Source organism: Corticium candelabrum, chromosome 11, assembly GCF_963422355.1.
Source record: "Corticium candelabrum chromosome 11, ooCorCand1.1, whole genome shotgun sequence".
In the NCBI taxonomy this organism is placed as follows: domain Eukaryota; kingdom Metazoa; phylum Porifera; class Homoscleromorpha; order Homosclerophorida; family Plakinidae; genus Corticium; species Corticium candelabrum.
The window spans coordinates 6851205-6868479 of NC_085095.1; the positions used below are offsets into that span (position 1 = coordinate 6851205).

The window sequence follows — 17275 nt, forward strand, 5'->3', positions numbered from 1 at the left end:
TCAGGATTGTGCTGAGAGGACTGAAGACCTGCAGCTGCATATTCACGGAATGAATTTACTAAAAACGTGACCACGTAAAATTTATGGAGCCTCTGAATTGAGTAAAGGCGAAGTCGTATGAATTCGTGGGGAATTCCTAATTCCTTCATCTGACTGCGTCGTTTGTTCTTGATATCAACGCGGATATAACGTGCGTGAGCGTACAAAATGGCTACCACTCTGAAACTTGTGAGATGACTAGCTAGCGGTTTCCTGATTTCTATCCGAAACGTCTCGTTTATTTAGGTACGAAGGAGTTTTGGCGTGTCATCGGGTCTTCGTGATATCGTCAAGGTAAGGCAGAAAATGTCCGGGAAGACTTCATTTCAACGTTTTTCTGTCTAGGCGCCCATTCAAGTATTTGGTGTTGAAGGTCGCTATGCTCATGCCATCTTCTCAGCAGCTGCAAGAAAAAAGAAGCTAGAAGAGGTCGAAAAGGAGTTACAAGGCGTAAAGGTGTGGCTGCCTCGAATTTGTAGTTTTGAACACAAATCGAGCAACAATGGTTACATATTCGTTGTAGAGTGTTATTGAGAGTAACTCATCACTTTTCGATTATTTGACTAATCCGATAGTGAAGAGAGACCACAAGAAAGGTAGAATACACTGTCAATGTGAACATGTACAGAAAACCAAATTATTTCTGTAATTTTTCTTTTCAGAAACTCTTCAAGAACTCTTGAAGAAGTCGTCACCAATAACAGTCAATCTGTTCAGTAAGAAAAATTACTCGAAATTTTAATTGTGAACAAGAGTGACATTTTGAAGATGCTCTCGCTGAGAACAATCGACTTGGCAGAACGTTGGGAGTGATAGGAGCTTACGACAGAATTATGAGTGCACATAGGGGAGAGGTCGAGTGTGTGGTGACTGCAGCCAAGGTGAGTAATTTACTTTCATAATTGCTATATTTCATAATTCCCAAATGTAGTCAAGCTTTGAGCGAGAGTGTGTTTAAGTTAAGTTACTTTAACTGCAAGTGGAGTAACTTCCTTGGAAGTCTGTTTATGATTAGATTCTATGTCGGGATGCCACCAATTTATTTCTTACCTTGCGACAATGCTAATTCTTTCAGTTGACTTCTGCATTCAAGCTGATCGTTGCATTTGATGCCCTTACTGTAATAGCAAATATTTACATCTACGTATTTCAGCTTTTATTGCCAAACATGATTGCGTCAGTTTTTCTAAGAGTAGTAGTGATATGTCGTGATACTATGCTCAGGACTAAAACAATTGCTGGTGTTTATACAGGTGACTTATCTGTGTTTGTGTAAAATCTTGTGTCTGAACAATTGGGTGAACACAAGTTCAACACTTCTAATTCTGTTGTCTTGGATAGCTGATCTCACAGCAACAGTTTTATTAAATGCAGACCATTGTGATCAGGCAGAGTTTTCAGAATTATGTTTGGTGTATTAGGACTATTTATACTTTGTGTTTGACAAATATGTGTTGCTATTGTGTTAGCTGTTTGTGATTTTGTAGCAACTGACTGAACCTGAATTGAAAGAACTGAAGGCATCCTTGTCAGGTTTTCTGCAGAAAGGGCAGGCATTGAAGCTAGAAACAAAGGTGAGATGTTATTGGAGTCTTGCTAATTTGTTTTATAGTGTTGCTTCCAAGTTTTAATTTTGCCAATGCTTGAATGCAAATTTATGTTTAGATGCCTTAGGACAGGTGTTGTGTGCATCCCATAACTTGATATTGCTAATCCACAGCCTTCCTTTCCATTTTATGTAAACGGATTGCCTTACTGTGTAGCAGGTTTACTCTAGCCTCACACTCTCATACAGAGAATGCGAAGCCAGGGGTTTTTCTTGCTTGGCATTCCTGCTGTTTGTACGTGTATGTGTGAGGCTACGGTTATGATTATGATATATACAGTGAGTGGTAATGTGTTAGTTTTGTTATTCTTAGATTGATTCTTCTCTGTTGGGTGGTCTGGTGGTAGAAATTGGTGACAAGCGTATTGACATGACGGTGAAGGCCAAGGTAAAGAAAATCAGGGATTTGTTGATGGAGGCTGTGTAGACAAACACACGCTTAGAGTCATACCTCAATTTGTCTATGCACGAGTTGTCTACGTTGGGTAGATTATCAATGTAACCATCTTATATTCTTGTCTGCCAATGGCGTATGCTAAGTCTTTCAAGATATACTGAATTCTATAGTTTTGTTTCCCCGTTTGTACAACCCGGTGCTCACTGGTTATCATTTAGTTACAATCAGACAGTCCACTTCCTTCAAGTCGATGAAGCTCGTGGAGGATGTCCCCTACAGAGTTGCTTCCTTCTTTGTCTTTCCTCTTGAACTTTCCCAACATTCCTTTGAAACTGTATTTTCTTTTAGCCTTTTCTGAAGGCATTAGCATGCTGATGCTTGTGCTTCTTGTGGTTAACTCTGAATGGAGGCTTGGAAGACTAACATCTCCATGCAGTGATGACGATGATATTTTCTTGCTTTTGATCATCGATGTGGATGTTGTTCGTCTTTCAGTCATTTGACTTGCTCTTTGCACTGTTTGTCTACCTCTTCCATGCAAGAACACACACCACTGTTGACGCATTTCCTTTCTTCTGAAGCAGTAGAAAATGAAGATGAAAAATCCTTGTGTTGTGTTGAAAATTGCAAAGAGATACTGGAAGACTAGACGGACATCAGAGACTGTCAGAAACCCAAACGCCCATGTCAGTCCCATCAGTACCAGAAGAGAAAATGCCGCACGTGGTTGAGATGACACATCGTCTTTTCTGATACTTGAATGGTGTCGTGCTGAGCGACACATTACCCTTACAACCAACCCAAAGGAAATGCTGTTGGCCAATAGAATGAGCGCAGCAGGAGTAAGCAAAGCATAGATGAAGGCCGGATGCGTAATGTGGCAACTGCGGCAAACCATGATAGTGAGTGATACTGGCAGTTATAGCCTAGACTCAATGCTTACTATGTGATACCGCCGTAGTTGTCAGTCGACTGGCCTGCTGTTGTAGCTACTATGACAGCCGGTATACCTGCAGACAGCAATCCACGAGCGAATAGAAAGAACTGGTAAACAATGCCACTCACCCCATCCTATGATTGAGCATTTAAGGATAAAATGATTGATATCAGTACTGAAGACGAGCACTAACAGCAAATAGAGATTGAATGCTTCAATGCCCATCCACAGTAGAGCAGACAAGGTGAAGTAGTGAATGAGAGCACCAGCCGCTTTGCAAACTGCCTGATTGCCTGTTCGATCAATACCCGCCCAAAAAACGACAATAAGCCCAATGAGAGCAAGACACAGGTTGATTAGAATTTTGTTCGGCCTGTTTTCCAACTGTTTTCTATAAAGAATATTCCAGAATTAGACCAACACGATTGATTGATTAAACTAAGAACATACGGGAAAATGGTGAGCGTGAGGACGCTGAGCACCAAACCACCAAGAGACAATGAACATCCAACATAGGTGATAATACTGAGTGCCAGCTTATCGCCTTTTCCGAGACATTTAGGTCGGTTGGGACCATCCATATTCTACAGTTGACATACAGTACATCCACAGCTTAGTACCATGACTAACAGAACTATCAGATTTTGTACTTACCATTAAGAGAGCAAAGTTTGTAAGGTGATTGCAGTGACATTTAGTGGCGCCGCTATTTGTGGAGACAACAACACACCCTTGATCCGACCAAAATTCACCTGCATTGTGTAGTATATACATTGTAGTGTTTTAAGAAATTCGGACGTAGAGATCGAGTGAATCATACCTGATGGTGTGCTCTGCCAGAACACACAGCGTGCCTCTTCTCCACACTGTATAGCAGCAAAGTTAGAAATTTGGTATGACAAATTTCAGTACATACTGTAATGTACTACTGTACTAATACAGTGGATTATGGTTCTAACCACATGCTGTATTGTATTGTACTAATACAGTGTATTATGGTTCTAACCTTGTCTGTATGTTGCAATGTAATCGTGACCGGTTCGCTCAAATTGGTCAACGAATTGTTTGAAAACGATACCGAAACGACGTTACTGTTGATGCGATAAGTATCGTTGTGCTGTTTCTCGGTCGGAAACAGTGTGTCGTTTCGATAGATGATGATTCCCAATGGTAGTCGCTGCCATTGCCTCCTTAGCAAACCATGTGCTTGTCGTAGCACAGATCTTGGTATTATGACGGTTACATCCGGTGAAATGTCAGATGCATTGTCTTTGCCTAATACACTCGTGCTGTTGAAGTAGTTGTTATCGGTGCCTTTGTAAAAGCTGTAGTTGTATGTACTGTACTGTTCGGGATTTGTTATGGCAATCCTGTGAGCAACTATGTTTGGTGATTTGAGTTGGACGTCTGCTTTCTGGGAGGAGACGACCAGACTCAGCACCGTGTTCTCCAACATTGCAGAGATTCTATGGTTTATAGAGACTCGATGGAGTCGAGACGCAATGCTACATAAAGTTTGATCACGACTTACCGTGATGACGCTTTACTTTGTTGTTGACTCTCTATGATGGCCTCGTAGGGAGCTTGTAGCATGCTGCTTGTTGTGCGGACGATATTTTTGATAACCTTGCGGTAGACGGGAAACCGTGATGAAATATTATTGTCCTTATTTGTTATGCACAAAGCGTGGATATGGACATACGGTGAACTAGTTTTTCCAGGTAATTTGAGGGTTAGGGTTAGAGTTAGGGTTATGGGTTAGGGATGCATTGTTTGTAGTGGCGATCCATGGTTTGTACAGGCAATCCATGGATTGTCCAAATCTGCGCTTTGCGCACAACATACACATTCATTGAGTGTGAGAATGAACGGCGTTTACCTCTGTGTCGTTTGTGGAACGAGTTTGTGCAATTTGTTCCAGTAAACTGACAACATCGAGCACGCTTGTGTTGTTCATCTGGAACGAATTACTCTGCGAGAGATCAGACAGTTGAACGGAGACCTGTAATATGCTATCGCTGGTGACAGGCATCTGCAAGCAAGAGCACAGCAAATATCACAATCATATGTATGTTGCACAGTTTGATGAGTGTTTACTGCAGTCAGTCGTTTTAAATCTGATTGCCACCTAGGCCTCATCTTGTGTGTTACCAAAGATTGAGATACGGATGCACGAGTTTGTGGAGTAGATGCAGCCAGCACGGTTGACCCTCGAGAAATGAATGTAGTAGCCACATCTCCGGGTATAGTCATAGAGGGACTTGTTGGCATAGTTGTGAGAGGTGGTGGTGTAGAGGGAGTAGTTGTAGGAGGTGTCTGTACTGTCGGTAGCACAGTAGGTGAAGTTTTACCGTCAGTCGGTTGTATTGAGGTTGTAGAGATAGTGGCTGTTGAGCCTAAATTTTGAGGCCTTGTTGAGCTTTGAGTGCTGCCACCTACAGTTGTAGACGGAGTAGTTGTACTAGTTGGTGTCTGTACTGTCAGTAGTGCAGCAGTTTGACCATCAGTCAGTTTAATTGAGGTTGCAGTGGTGGTGGTGGTGGCTGTTGAGCCTAAATTTTGAGACCTGGTTGAGCTTTGAGTGCTGGCACGTGCAGTTGTCATCACAGTTTGTTGAGTTACCGGTACCAATGCTAGAGAAAGAAAGAAATCTAAAGTATAGAACAGGTCGACTACTTATACGGTTATAGCTACAACATAATATTGTATTCTTACATTGCAACACAACCGAACAAACAGTGCAAGTAACAGGAGCAGTACACTGTACTGTAGTAGCAGCAGTAGTAGTATAGTTACATTACAATCTATCTACTCAGTGAGGCTTGCAGTGAGGCTTGCCTCACTGTTAACCAAGTCGATGACTTAACGATTTAAGGGCCTGTGCTTGGCTGAGCCGGGCATCTCACAGTTCCATTACTGAACTATAATTTTTGTCAGTTTTGTTGGCAATTATACCGGCCAGGTGTTTGTAAAATGTGGCTTTTTGGAACCATTCCACCGGTTAATGAAAAAACGAATGGTATGAAACTAGCATGTTCATGCGGCTATACTTGCATGCATCTTCTTTACTCAGGTATCTTACCTCTCTGACTTTCTTGTACGTAGACGTAGTAATAACTGCCATACCAATAGACAACGTTTCTTGTCCATTCTCCGTTTCTTGCGAGCGCTCCTGTGCCCTGTGGATCGATATTGACCTTTTCGACAAACAGTGACTGTGTAGTTTGTCCGTTCGACGGCAGGTTTCCTGTTCCGCATTTCTTGTTTTGTCCCTGGTTAGAGCAGAGTATCTTGGAACCGTCGTACTTACCGGCGTCATTCGGGAACTTGAGGATACAACTACCCGTGTTCTTACCACCCGTTTGACTTGGTATGCTCATAGTTGCTCTAGTCAAATGGGGAGTGAACTGCACGGTGGCTGACGTCGGATTTACACTATCGCTCGTCGTGATTTCGAACCTCACATCGGTTGATACTTCCCACCGACTGATATTTAGCACACTCATACTGGTGATATCGCTCTGTTCGATTATGGTTAACAATTTGGATGCTTTCCACTCGTATCTGTACGTCCATGCTGCCTTCATCCCTCCTTTACCAAAGCGGTACCACCAACCGGTTTGGTTTGGGAGTCGAGCACAGTATAGACATCTTAACGGTACCGAGCCATTAGCGGTATCGATAGTGTAATAGCCCTCGCTGTCTTGCAGTGTGAGGTCACCGCACGATGTGATTGACAGATTGGAGACCGGTTGGGCACAAGCGTTAGATTCAACTGCGCAAGACATAAGACATAAGACATACAGTTCATGCATTTAGTTTCTTTAATACCGGAGTGACGTGCTCCATTCTTCACAACAACAAAATGTGAGAATGGAGTGGGAGCTGCTTACCTTGTTTACAGCGAGTGCAAGTTGCGAGGATGAACAGTAGTGCGTTGAGGGTCTTCATAATCTAGATGGTGATGGTGGTCACGAGGGTATACACGCAGTAACGGTGGCTTGCCTAGAACAACTCGATGGCTACTGTGTGACCAGTCACAGGTGGTCGTCTGAGATGTAACATCGCAGCACAGAGTGTAGGGGTTGATACCTCACGTGGGTGAGAGCAGAAAATAGAATGCACTCAACAACATCACTGCTATACAAAAACCGGTTGCCACGACGATTTACTCCAAAAATGATAGAAAATGAGAACGCTAAGCGGCTTACAGATATGCTATTTATTGCTATCAACTCAACTTGCTGGACACAATATTTCCTGAAGAGTAAGCACACCACTGTTAATTAATTATGTTTCTTTGTGCCTTGCGAGTTCTTCCAGTTTCAATCGAAGCTCAGTAAGCTGCAATCACAACATCAAAACAACATAAGTACACTGTTTAAAAATAAATCAAATAAATTAGTTTGACTAGAAAAAAGACGGCCAGCTTAATAATTTTAATATTATGACGTAAACTACAGATTAATTAATTAATTTTTTATTTAAATTTTTATTTTTTTTATTTTTTGATATCCCACTTAGCTAATTATTTAAGTAATTAATTAATTAATACTTTGCTAAAGTCACGCATATCTAACAATTTTTAATTTAATTTGATTTTTAGTTGGATAGCAAATGCATCAAAATTTACTTACATTTTTACAACCTAGAGTCATTTTCATTCCTTGTACGACTATTATCATACATCCCACGTTGATCAATGTCGCCCAGGCCAATGCGCGTCGAGCAACTCTGGTCGGACTCTCTGTCGAGCGAGCATGCGCGGACTGCGAATGAATTTCTTCTTCTACGTCTTGACTGCGAGATCTAATAGCTCCAGCAACACCAACACGGACTCCTCCCAAAAACGCGATGCTTGACAGACCGATAACATAAGCTAGTTTCCATCCAAACGCAGATTCTTTTTTCGATTCCTTCGTCATCGAAGTTAGCGCATGCGCGCAACAACAGTTTTTCCCCCTACACTCGTTGGTCGTTTTTCCTTTCAGTATGTGATAGTCGCTTCGTCTCATGCGTAGGCAGGATTACACGCCAATAAGACTGATGATGAGACGTAAGTGGGAAGTTTTCCCCGGCCGAAATCAATTTTGCTGCGGCGGCCGCTGCATTTTGTCGCACGAGACGGGTGTCTTCAAGTTGACGTTGGTGCTTATTGTCATCACTGGCAGTCTTTTTTTCATATTTGAGTAAGTGGATGAGGCTAGTCGTATATGTGTGTGGGCGTGGTGATAATATGGGTGAGGTAGTGTGTGGGCGTGGTGATAATATGGGTGAGGTAGTGTGTGGGCGTGGTAGCGTGCGACCATGTGACTAAGTTGGAGTAGAAATCAAATGTATATCGTTTATGTGTATTTGTCAACATTCCATATATATCAAGATACGGTTACCTGGCTAGTCAATTCTCTGCACATTATCAACAGTCTAGCAATGGGAGCAGAGTCATTGGTACCCGATGGTTCAATGCTGCCAAAGACCAGTTACGTGTGCCTTGACTTTTATTGTAGAGGCACCATTTTCTTCCTTCTTTCTCTTCAAGTCATGCAGGTTGCCAGTAGCCGGTTCACATGCATGGTCTGTCTACCAACTTGTCGACATGGTAGCCTGTAATGAGCGATAATCATTTGTGCTGTTAACAAATAAGTAGACTATTGTCAATTCTTTAATGATTGGCAGCAATATGAAGTGTGACTGTGAAAGACTGTCGTCAACACAAGGATATACAGTCAGACGTCGTTTGTCAGACCTCGTTGTGATAGTTCAATAGAAATCTTTGGAACAAAGGTGGTTGGAAATGAGGTTTGACTGTAGTAACTACATATTTAGGTGTTCTCGTAATTATAGTTCTCAGTATTGAAGAGTAGCTATGCAATTCTTTTTCTAACGTAGCTAACCTGGTCAACTTGGTGGACTTTATTGGTGAATAATTTTATTGCTGGATTAGCTAATGGGTGTTGGTTGATTGTAATAACAGAAAATTTTGTTTTAGAATTATAATGTGTGCAGGCACTGGTGTAGCGTCAGGGGCTAGGGGAGCTAAAGTCTCCCAAATCTTTGTAGGTGTGACAAGCAAAAGTGCCATGTTTCCCTCAAGTTACCAAACAGTGAGATGAATCTTTGTCCATCACACTGTCCCGGCAATGGCGAGCGTTCATAGCGGAAAATGGGCATGGCTTAACGGGCTTTGCAGTGTGATTAGTCAGCCCCCTAAACTTGAGGACCATGCTACGCCGGTGTTTGCAGGTACAGGAGCGATCTATTGTTGCTAATACTGTCTGTCTTTCTATAGTGCACCATATCTGTGGGAGCATGTTCATCCGATTATTCCACTCATCAGTGCTGCACTCTTTGCTTGGACTCTGGCGTTTCTTTTCAGAACAGCCTGCATGGATCCAGGAATATTACCGCGCTCAGCTATAGCAGAGTCAGAGTTTTACGAGGCTGCAAGTTATGGTCTGTATAAGTAATTTATTACTTAGATACTAATCTTAGAATAACAACTTTAGGCAAAAGCATTATTTAAATCAAACATTTGCACATGTATTGGCCCCCTACTGACTGTCTTATTTGCCACTGATGTATGTATAATATGATTGAAATTATCTATTTGGTATGCATGATATATGCATTGCTTTGTTGTGGGATGTCTCATTGGAGGCTCTGTGTATCTAGGTTTAATATGTACAGTTTTTATCTAAAGATATGCTTTGTTTGCTTACCCTTGAGGTTGCTTGTCTTTGCGGTTCCTTGGCCTTGAGGTTCCTTGCCATGTCTTGTTTGATATTCTGACTTTGTTTTGAGTTTGTGTGCATATACATAGTGTTGGTTTTACATACTAATAGAAGTATTCATAAGGGACCTTGATTGGATATCTGTATATATAGGCGAGTCGCAATTTTTTGTGTGTCAATACGTTCCTCAGTTGCTGCGCGAATCTCAGCCAAATGTGCCACGGGGTTGCGTTTTGTTATGGAACTGTGATACTTTTGGTCGTGCGTTTCTTCGATCTTTTGCTCGCCAATTGACCCTGCCTCCGCTCTCGTGCAAATTTCTCTAAGATGGCACATCAGATCTCCACCAAATTTAAATCACTCATTTGTAACCTTGGACGTTATGCATGGAACATGTCGGTTATTACCGGCGACATCGGCGAATAAGCGAGATATTTTTAAGTATATCCGGGTCTTTACGTACACGAGTGAATGCATGTGCAGATAGCTACCACACCTCACCCTTGTAATTCTGCTACATAGCCTACTAATTACTACCTAAAAGCGGGAAACTTGAATTGAAGCAATTGAATGTGCGAGAGTGAATGGTTACTTGGGTTGCATGCATGTCTAGAGTAAATTAGGCCTGTTAATTAATTAAACTATATCTCTGATTTTTCTCACACTTTTGATCAATTCTGTGCGAAGAACGGGCGCGTCAGCTAGAGAATTTAGGATTAAGTTTGTTGATGGCCTTACCTTGTGTTTAGTCTCGAATCTTTTACTGACACTCTTAGAGCTGTAAAGAAAATTGGAAAACGGTGGAGATGTGGCATCTGCTTGTACAAGCTCTAACAAGAATGCAGCACGGTTGTGTTGCTAGACTTTGAGTAATAATTCAAGTAGGCAGTCATAGACTATGATCTTGGATTGGTATTTGAGGCAAATCATGTGTACTTTAGGAGGATATTATGTTTACACATGGACATGGTCCAATGAGCATTGCTTGTCCTGTGGGCGGGCTGTAAAGTTGTGACTTATTTACCGTCATTCTTATTCACTAAGCTATTTGGTGTACAAGGAGGAGGTCTTTTGCAATTTTGTACACATTGAGAACAATTTGATTAATTAATGCAGACTGTTACAGACTTTATCACGAGCACTTGTGACATTTTTGTGGAGACTTCCTGTATCATCTACACATGGCATCATGCTGTTTGATTACCTGAACTTTCTTCACATTTGTTGTAAGAAACGCTTTGTGTACTACAGTAGGATGTCAGTTATCCGAACGTCAGTTATCCGAAAGCATCATTTAACTGAACGCGGAGTGCCTTGAACACCTTCTAGAAGTATCCACTATAACTGCTACACGCATGGGTAACAAGGTGAATGCCAAGTTATTAACGTTATATGGTAAACTTTCTCATTATTACCTTATAGAGTGCAGTCAAGTTTGGGTGCAATTGTTGTTCAGTATACACGGATTCGGTTTAAATTAGTGCGCACGTGTAGCCTCAGAGACCCAAGATCACCTCTTTGTGTATCATAAGAGTTAACGTCAGTTATCAGAAATATTCAGAGTTATCAACAGGTTTGGGTCCCAAAGTGTTCAGATAACTGACATCCGACTGTACTAAAAAATGGCCAACAACCGAACTCTTCAAATTATAATTACTTGAAAAGCCATTGCGATTCTTCTATCTCAACTGGAAGTTTGTTGTTGACACGTTTGATTAATTGATTGAACTGTATTCAAGATATTTAATCGTAACGTATTTGATCGTCAGGTGACTTTTTGGTGTATAATTTAAAGATTTTTTGTGCGTATTAGTGGATCAAGAGTTAGAATAATATCTTTAGCAATTTTATTGATTAAGAAACTCATTATTTCAGTTAACAAATCAGTGTCAATTGTGTGTGGTCAATTTGGTTTTAGAACAAGGAGAGGCTGGTGCTATGTATGTGCCACCTGCAAGAACAAAGGACATCACAGTTAATGGCAAAACCATGAAGCTGAAGTATTGCTTTACATGCAAGGTGTTTCGCCCACCGAGGACATCACATTGCAGCATGTGCAATGTGTGTATTGGTAAATAATCATTCAGTGACGGTCTTTGATATTTTCATTATATTTTACTTTATTGTAGAGAATTTTGATCATCATTGTCCTTGGGTAAGTAAGTAAGTGTAATATTGACATCACATTTTTATGGTTTAATAATTAAAACTTGTGATGACGTATTTCTCAATTGTCATAGATACTGTGGTACTGTATATATTTTTGTAGTTAGCATTTAACAGTTGTTTCGACAATGGTTGCTGTAGTGGTGATTGTGGATTTGTGTTAGTGACACTTTTGGAAAGAAGAATTTGTACACATATTTTTGATTGTCAAATTTCTTTTATCTTATTTGTTTGCATATTCAGAACCATGGGATTGACTGGTTTTTGTTCAGAACCATCAGATTGACTGGTTTTGTAGACTCTCCAAAAAAAAAACAGTAAATCTGATGCACACAAATAGGATACAAGAAATTTGACAATCAAGAATTATAGACAAATTCTTCTATCCAAAATGTCATCTAATGACACATAGCCAGTAGAGTGTGAGTGACATACATATGTCAGAGATTTTATTTGTTGTATGATATGCTATATAGTATTAAGTACCGGTGTGTAGTGAGAAGAACTGTTGTGGTGCACTTGATTATAGAGACGTCGCTTGGAAGATTGTTAGCATACAGCAGTTTGAAGATACGCGGTTGATTATTGTGATACAGTAGTTTTGATGCAGTTTCTTTGAGCAAACTCTCTACTGTTGGCCCTAAGCTTGATATTGGGTTATCGTTACGTTTGGGTGTTGCAGATTGTTTTTGTTTAGGTTGGGAATTGTGTTGGAAAAAGGAACTACCGATATTTCTTTCTATTTCTTTTCATGTTATCTTTGTTATGTATCGACATTTTTGCTTCTATCATCTGTCATCTTGTCGTCGGTATGACAGATTTGAGAGGGTTGAGATTTTGCTTGTTTACAGAGAACTTTATGTTGCAGAGAGTAAAGAAGACAAGAACTCATTTGTGGATGCTTTGCAGGCCAACCCAGCAAGATATCACATAATCTGATTGAGATGGATGCATGTTGTGTCAGTTGGATGGTTCATCTATTCATTTTGTAGCTATCACCTGCTTGTCGTACTGTTAGTCTGATTGTTTACGTCTGTCTGTCTGTCTGTCTTTCAATCCATTATCTGTCTGTTTGTTTGCCTGTTTATCGACAGGCTGGCTGGTTGCAATATCTCTTTATATGCTTGCTTTATAGGAGTTCTGTCTGTTGTAGTTGTTGTTTGGTTACTTATTTATACTATGTAATCAATCTTTAAACTACATTTTTTATTCTTAACTGAGAAATCACTATTCTGGAGGCAGTTGTTTGCTTCTTCTCCATTTGGTCTGTTGTCGGTCTAACAGGATATCACTGCCAACTTGTTGCCACTGCCCAGACAACCAATGAAGATGTAACTTCATTGTTGAGTTGATTAGAAAATGACAATATTTAATGTCTAATGTGCAACACAGATTAAGGGATCATACAGTCGTAAGCGTGATTCACAGAATTTCAACCCATTTGCTTCTGGTAGTTGGTGTGGCAACTGTCTTAATGTTGTCTGCTCCCCGGTTCCACCAAGGTAAGGTGATATGAACAACAACACCAGTATTCAGTTGAGAATTATGTTGTTCTGTAGTCTCATTGATAAACGAGGTTTTGTGACAAGTCAGTATGAGGAGCATTACGGTATTGAGGCCTGTCATGAGCGCTATGGGGCTATACCGATATTTGAACAGCCAGTGAGTAAAATCTTATTATCAAATAGAGGTTTGAACAATCTTTGGCACCGAGTTGGAAAAGTCACGATAAATTAGACAGCACCAGGAAAGCGCCAATCTCCACCAAGGCAGCTCAGTTTCCTGATAATGCCATTCACAACCATTTGCAAAGCTTTTTGTGTTTACCTTACCATGTATGTATACTGTTTAAATGACATCATTTTGTTCATCTGATTTCATGGGGTTCAGAAGCGAAATCGGAAGTCATCTCACTTTTTCGTCAAAATTTCTATGCAGAGCCGACCCTTTGAAAGTGGACCTTAATTCAGATTAATCCCGAAAACTAATCAATCATTTCTCTATCAAAGTTCTATCATCCTGTCAAATTTATCAAAATTCATTCAAACATTCTTGAGCAATCCTGTCAAGCAAACAAACAAACAAACCAATGCTGATAAAAACATAAGTTTTAAGATGGCAATTCTATTAAGTTTTTAGCTATGAGCCATGCAATGGAAGAGGACAAATTTTAGTTATGTTACTTCATTATGAAGATTTGCAAATATGTGTCACTACTGCAATTTCTGTAATACTGTGAGGATTTAAGAATATGTCAGTGCCAAAATCCCTGCACGTAATTTTGCCTTTCAGTAGATGCATGACAGTGGAGCTAATTGTGGTAGTATACAAGGAAACGTCTTTGGATTTTAAAATAATAACTGTTGTTTTTTCGTAGTTTTCAGGTGGCCAAGTTAGTCGACCACCTCAAGCACAACACGTGACTAGAGATGTCGACGATAGAATTCAATTGCATAGTCATATGGAGAATTAGCGGTGCCCACTGACATGTTTTCAGTAGTATGATGGTGAGTGTGTAGAAATCTAGACAATGTATTGTTATTGCAACTGGTTTTTACACTGTAGAAAGTGTTTCTTGTGTTAGCTGACAGGTAGACTACGTATAGGAGATTCAATTTTCTTATAATTTTGTCATACCATGTATCACTAGAGACCTGGAAACATGACGCCACAACTGTTAGGTACCAAATCGATTATTTAATAATAATCAGTCCAAGCAATGTATTAAATAGATGCCCAAGGCCACTAATTGAGTATGGTATACATTAGTAGTATCAATGGTGACATGTGCAGTAATGATCAGTTTCTGTTTGGTATGGTCTATTGGGTACAGCAATGTGAACTACCATTAACAATGTGACCACACACTGCAAGTCATTCACTCTCTGCTCGGCCCTTTGTCATCTCCTCTGGACCGTTCGGTCAACTTTTAGCAGACATCATCATATGCAATATCCAGCAGCTCATTATAAGTGCATAATTAAACACAAGAGCTAATGTAAAAATAGTTAACATGCCAACACCTAATCCATTCAGTATGCACAAGTTGGTTATGAATGACAAAGAACTCGTAAATTGTTGTTTTAGACGATAGACTTTCTAACCACAGCAACTTGTTGCTGCCTTGATCACACAGTCTCTGCAATCAGACAAAAACCACAATCACCAATCCAAATTAAAAAATGAATTTTTTAGTTGACAAAAGTCAATCCACATGTGCTTCAGTGAACACTAGTAATGACTGTAAGCCAAAAGGTCAACACTGATGGTATCAGACCAGTATGTCAGTCTGTTTTTTACTATTACTCTCATCACAAAGGCGGACAGTTTACTCAATTTAAGCAGTGTTTCCGCTGGACAATCAGCAAATAGCCAAATGCTACAAATAAATGTCGCTGGCAAGAAAATAGTAATGCACCTCGCCAATTTGGCTAGCTGTTACAGTGTACCGTGTACACCTCCTCTGGATCAGATCTTGCAAACACAGTCACTAGAGTGCGCTAACGATGGCAATTATATTATTTTATAGTGCAACGCAATGGAGGTCCAGAGACTAAAAGGCTGATCTCTCACACTTGCTCTGTTTATGTCCTGCACATGCTCTTTGCATACGGCTTCCGCACGTGGAGATGGCAGTCATGGATCTAAAGATGACTGCTGTAGTAAAACGAAAGCAGATCGATTGTATAGAAACCAGGAGGAGGATGATGATGATGACTTTATCATTGAATCAATGATGCTGAACTTTGATGATGCTGAATATAGATAGAAGGGCCAAAACTTCGAGACTTTGATTTTAACAGAGATTTTAAATTTTGGTATAAAAACGGAAGGATGGCAATGAACGCTTGAAGTCTGGTTTGTAGACTTTGTCTTTCAAAGTCACATTCCATTGAGTATGACATGTGTCAGATCAGTACATGTACTGCATTTGTTGTGATCGACCATTAGTAAATGTTGCCTGTCCGTCGTACCAGGTTAACCTTGAATCAATAGTTGTTGTCATTGAGATTGTTATCTGTTTGATGTTTGGGCGATTTTTTTCTTGGCTCTAAAATAAAGCACTTGGCTACTAACAAACAAACACCTTTAGCCAAGTGGCTAATAATCGAAAATTTCCAGCGGAACACACTGATTTAAGGACTGTATTTCTACATTAATTGTATTGTACAGTTAGCTGTATACAATCACGAATGTTGTTATGTGTGCAAGATATTGTATTACTCACCGTGCAAATGGAATATATGACAGGCAATACCTGCATTGTCAGACACAATAAGTACCAGACAATAATGTTCAAAAATCAATTATATACAAACCAAGTGAATGCAAGAAACTGTAAGATGACGAACAAAATGCAGAGCCCGCCATTTTTCCACTAAAAACATGATTAGAATACAATACTGAATGAGACAGAACAACACGAGTGTTTAGTTTACCAAGAATGCAGCCAGAAACGTGAGAATAATTGTTATCTAAATTTCAAGTACTAAATGAGCATTAAGAGCAACAACAATCGGTAGGTATCTTACAATCATCACTATTGTTGCAATCAATCGATTGGGATCTACCATCTTCTTCACTTGCCTCCACGGACCCATCAGGAAAAAAGAACTACAAATTGAAAGTGACGGTACATACACATATACATACTGTGGTAGACTCAGAGTCTGTCCAGCACCTCCCTACATATCCATACAGGTCGAAGTCTAAATCATATGTTTCCTGACCTGCATATTGCTGTGATTGTTCCACTACTGTACAGAATTCCGAATGCTACAAAATTGCCGACAAAAATCATCACTGTTCCCTGAAATAGAGAAATGTTGAACAGCATGACTCGACGTCACCTAACTTGTTGAAGAATTAATCTCACCAGCATAGATAGTACAAATCCTATAGCCACACAAATCAGAAAGCCTTTGATTCGGGTTGCCCAGCTCAAACTCTTGCAGCAGTTTAACTAAAACGACCAACTCATTAATAAGTTAAGATGATTTTGAAGTACTGATTACAACACAAGTAGTAATTGGCCATTATGCCAAATTTTCAATTCACTTGCAGCATACCGAAAATACTTTTAAAAGACACCCTATCCTCAATTAAAAATACTAGAAAACCTTTTTGCATAGAAACATCTAACTAGACTACTTGCTCAAATAACTCACTATCAATGCTAGCGCTGTTACTCTCTAGTTAAATCTCTAGATATGACAAAAACGTTACAGACAATTGAAATATCAGAAAATTTAGCATTCGCTTAATAATACCTCATCTTTCATTTCTTCCATTATGCCTCTCTCTTCCTCCTCATTCCCTGTCACGTAGTTCTTCATCTTCTTGAACGTCTCCGCCATTTTGTTACCCCGCCTACACGTTGCTGATTAGAATCCCGGATG

General features: G+C 40.0%; 5 protein-coding genes across 5 annotated transcripts; 2 read left to right on the top strand and 3 right to left on the bottom strand.

Annotated features, from left to right (window-relative positions):
* Nucleotides 1-169: 169 nt before the first annotated feature.
* Nucleotides 170-2227, top strand: LOC134186836 (ATP synthase subunit O, mitochondrial-like). Its single transcript, XM_062654905.1, has 8 exons — nt 170-228; nt 286-333; nt 385-495; nt 563-635; nt 702-755; nt 808-920; nt 1527-1613; nt 1959-2227. The coding sequence occupies exons 1-8, from the start codon at nt 208-210 to the stop codon at nt 2070-2072; spliced, it is 621 nt and encodes a 206-aa protein (XP_062510889.1). The 5' UTR covers nt 170-207; the 3' UTR covers nt 2073-2227.
* A 21-nt stretch (nt 2228-2248) lies between these two features.
* LOC134186833 (adhesion G-protein coupled receptor G2-like) lies at nt 2249-6656 on the bottom strand. The gene is made up of 11 exons (XM_062654901.1): nt 6062-6656; nt 5077-5612; nt 4859-5011; nt 4511-4605; nt 3986-4445; nt 3800-3845; nt 3634-3731; nt 3430-3563; nt 3108-3370; nt 2986-3052; nt 2249-2926 (listed from the first exon to the last, which is right to left on the bottom strand). Exons 1-11 carry the CDS (start codon nt 6564-6566, stop codon nt 2257-2259), a joined length of 3027 nt encoding a protein of 1008 aa, XP_062510885.1. The 5' UTR covers nt 6567-6656; the 3' UTR covers nt 2249-2256.
* Nucleotides 6657-7101: 445 nt separating this feature from the next.
* LOC134186838 (uncharacterized) lies at nt 7102-7994 on the bottom strand. Its single transcript, XM_062654907.1, has 2 exons — nt 7617-7994; nt 7102-7323 (listed from the first exon to the last, which is right to left on the bottom strand). The coding sequence occupies exons 1-2, from the start codon at nt 7992-7994 to the stop codon at nt 7270-7272; spliced, it is 432 nt and encodes a 143-aa protein (XP_062510891.1). The 3' UTR covers nt 7102-7269.
* LOC134186834 (palmitoyltransferase ZDHHC14-like) lies at nt 7993-14510 on the top strand. The gene is made up of 10 exons (XM_062654902.1): nt 7993-8168; nt 9269-9432; nt 11629-11781; nt 11840-11865; nt 12574-12685; nt 12745-12799; nt 13105-13207; nt 13269-13378; nt 13436-13538; nt 14254-14510. Exons 1-10 carry the CDS (start codon nt 7993-7995, stop codon nt 14347-14349), a joined length of 1098 nt encoding a protein of 365 aa, XP_062510886.1. The 3' UTR covers nt 14350-14510.
* A 111-nt stretch (nt 14511-14621) lies between these two features.
* Nucleotides 14622-17253, bottom strand: LOC134186837 (vesicle transport protein SFT2B-like). Its single transcript, XM_062654906.1, has 8 exons — nt 17147-17253; nt 16753-16839; nt 16607-16686; nt 16409-16490; nt 16316-16351; nt 16196-16254; nt 16105-16134; nt 14622-15015 (listed from the first exon to the last, which is right to left on the bottom strand). The coding sequence occupies exons 1-8, from the start codon at nt 17231-17233 to the stop codon at nt 14976-14978; spliced, it is 501 nt and encodes a 166-aa protein (XP_062510890.1). The 5' UTR covers nt 17234-17253; the 3' UTR covers nt 14622-14975.
* Between the last annotated feature and the right edge of the window lie 22 nt (nt 17254-17275).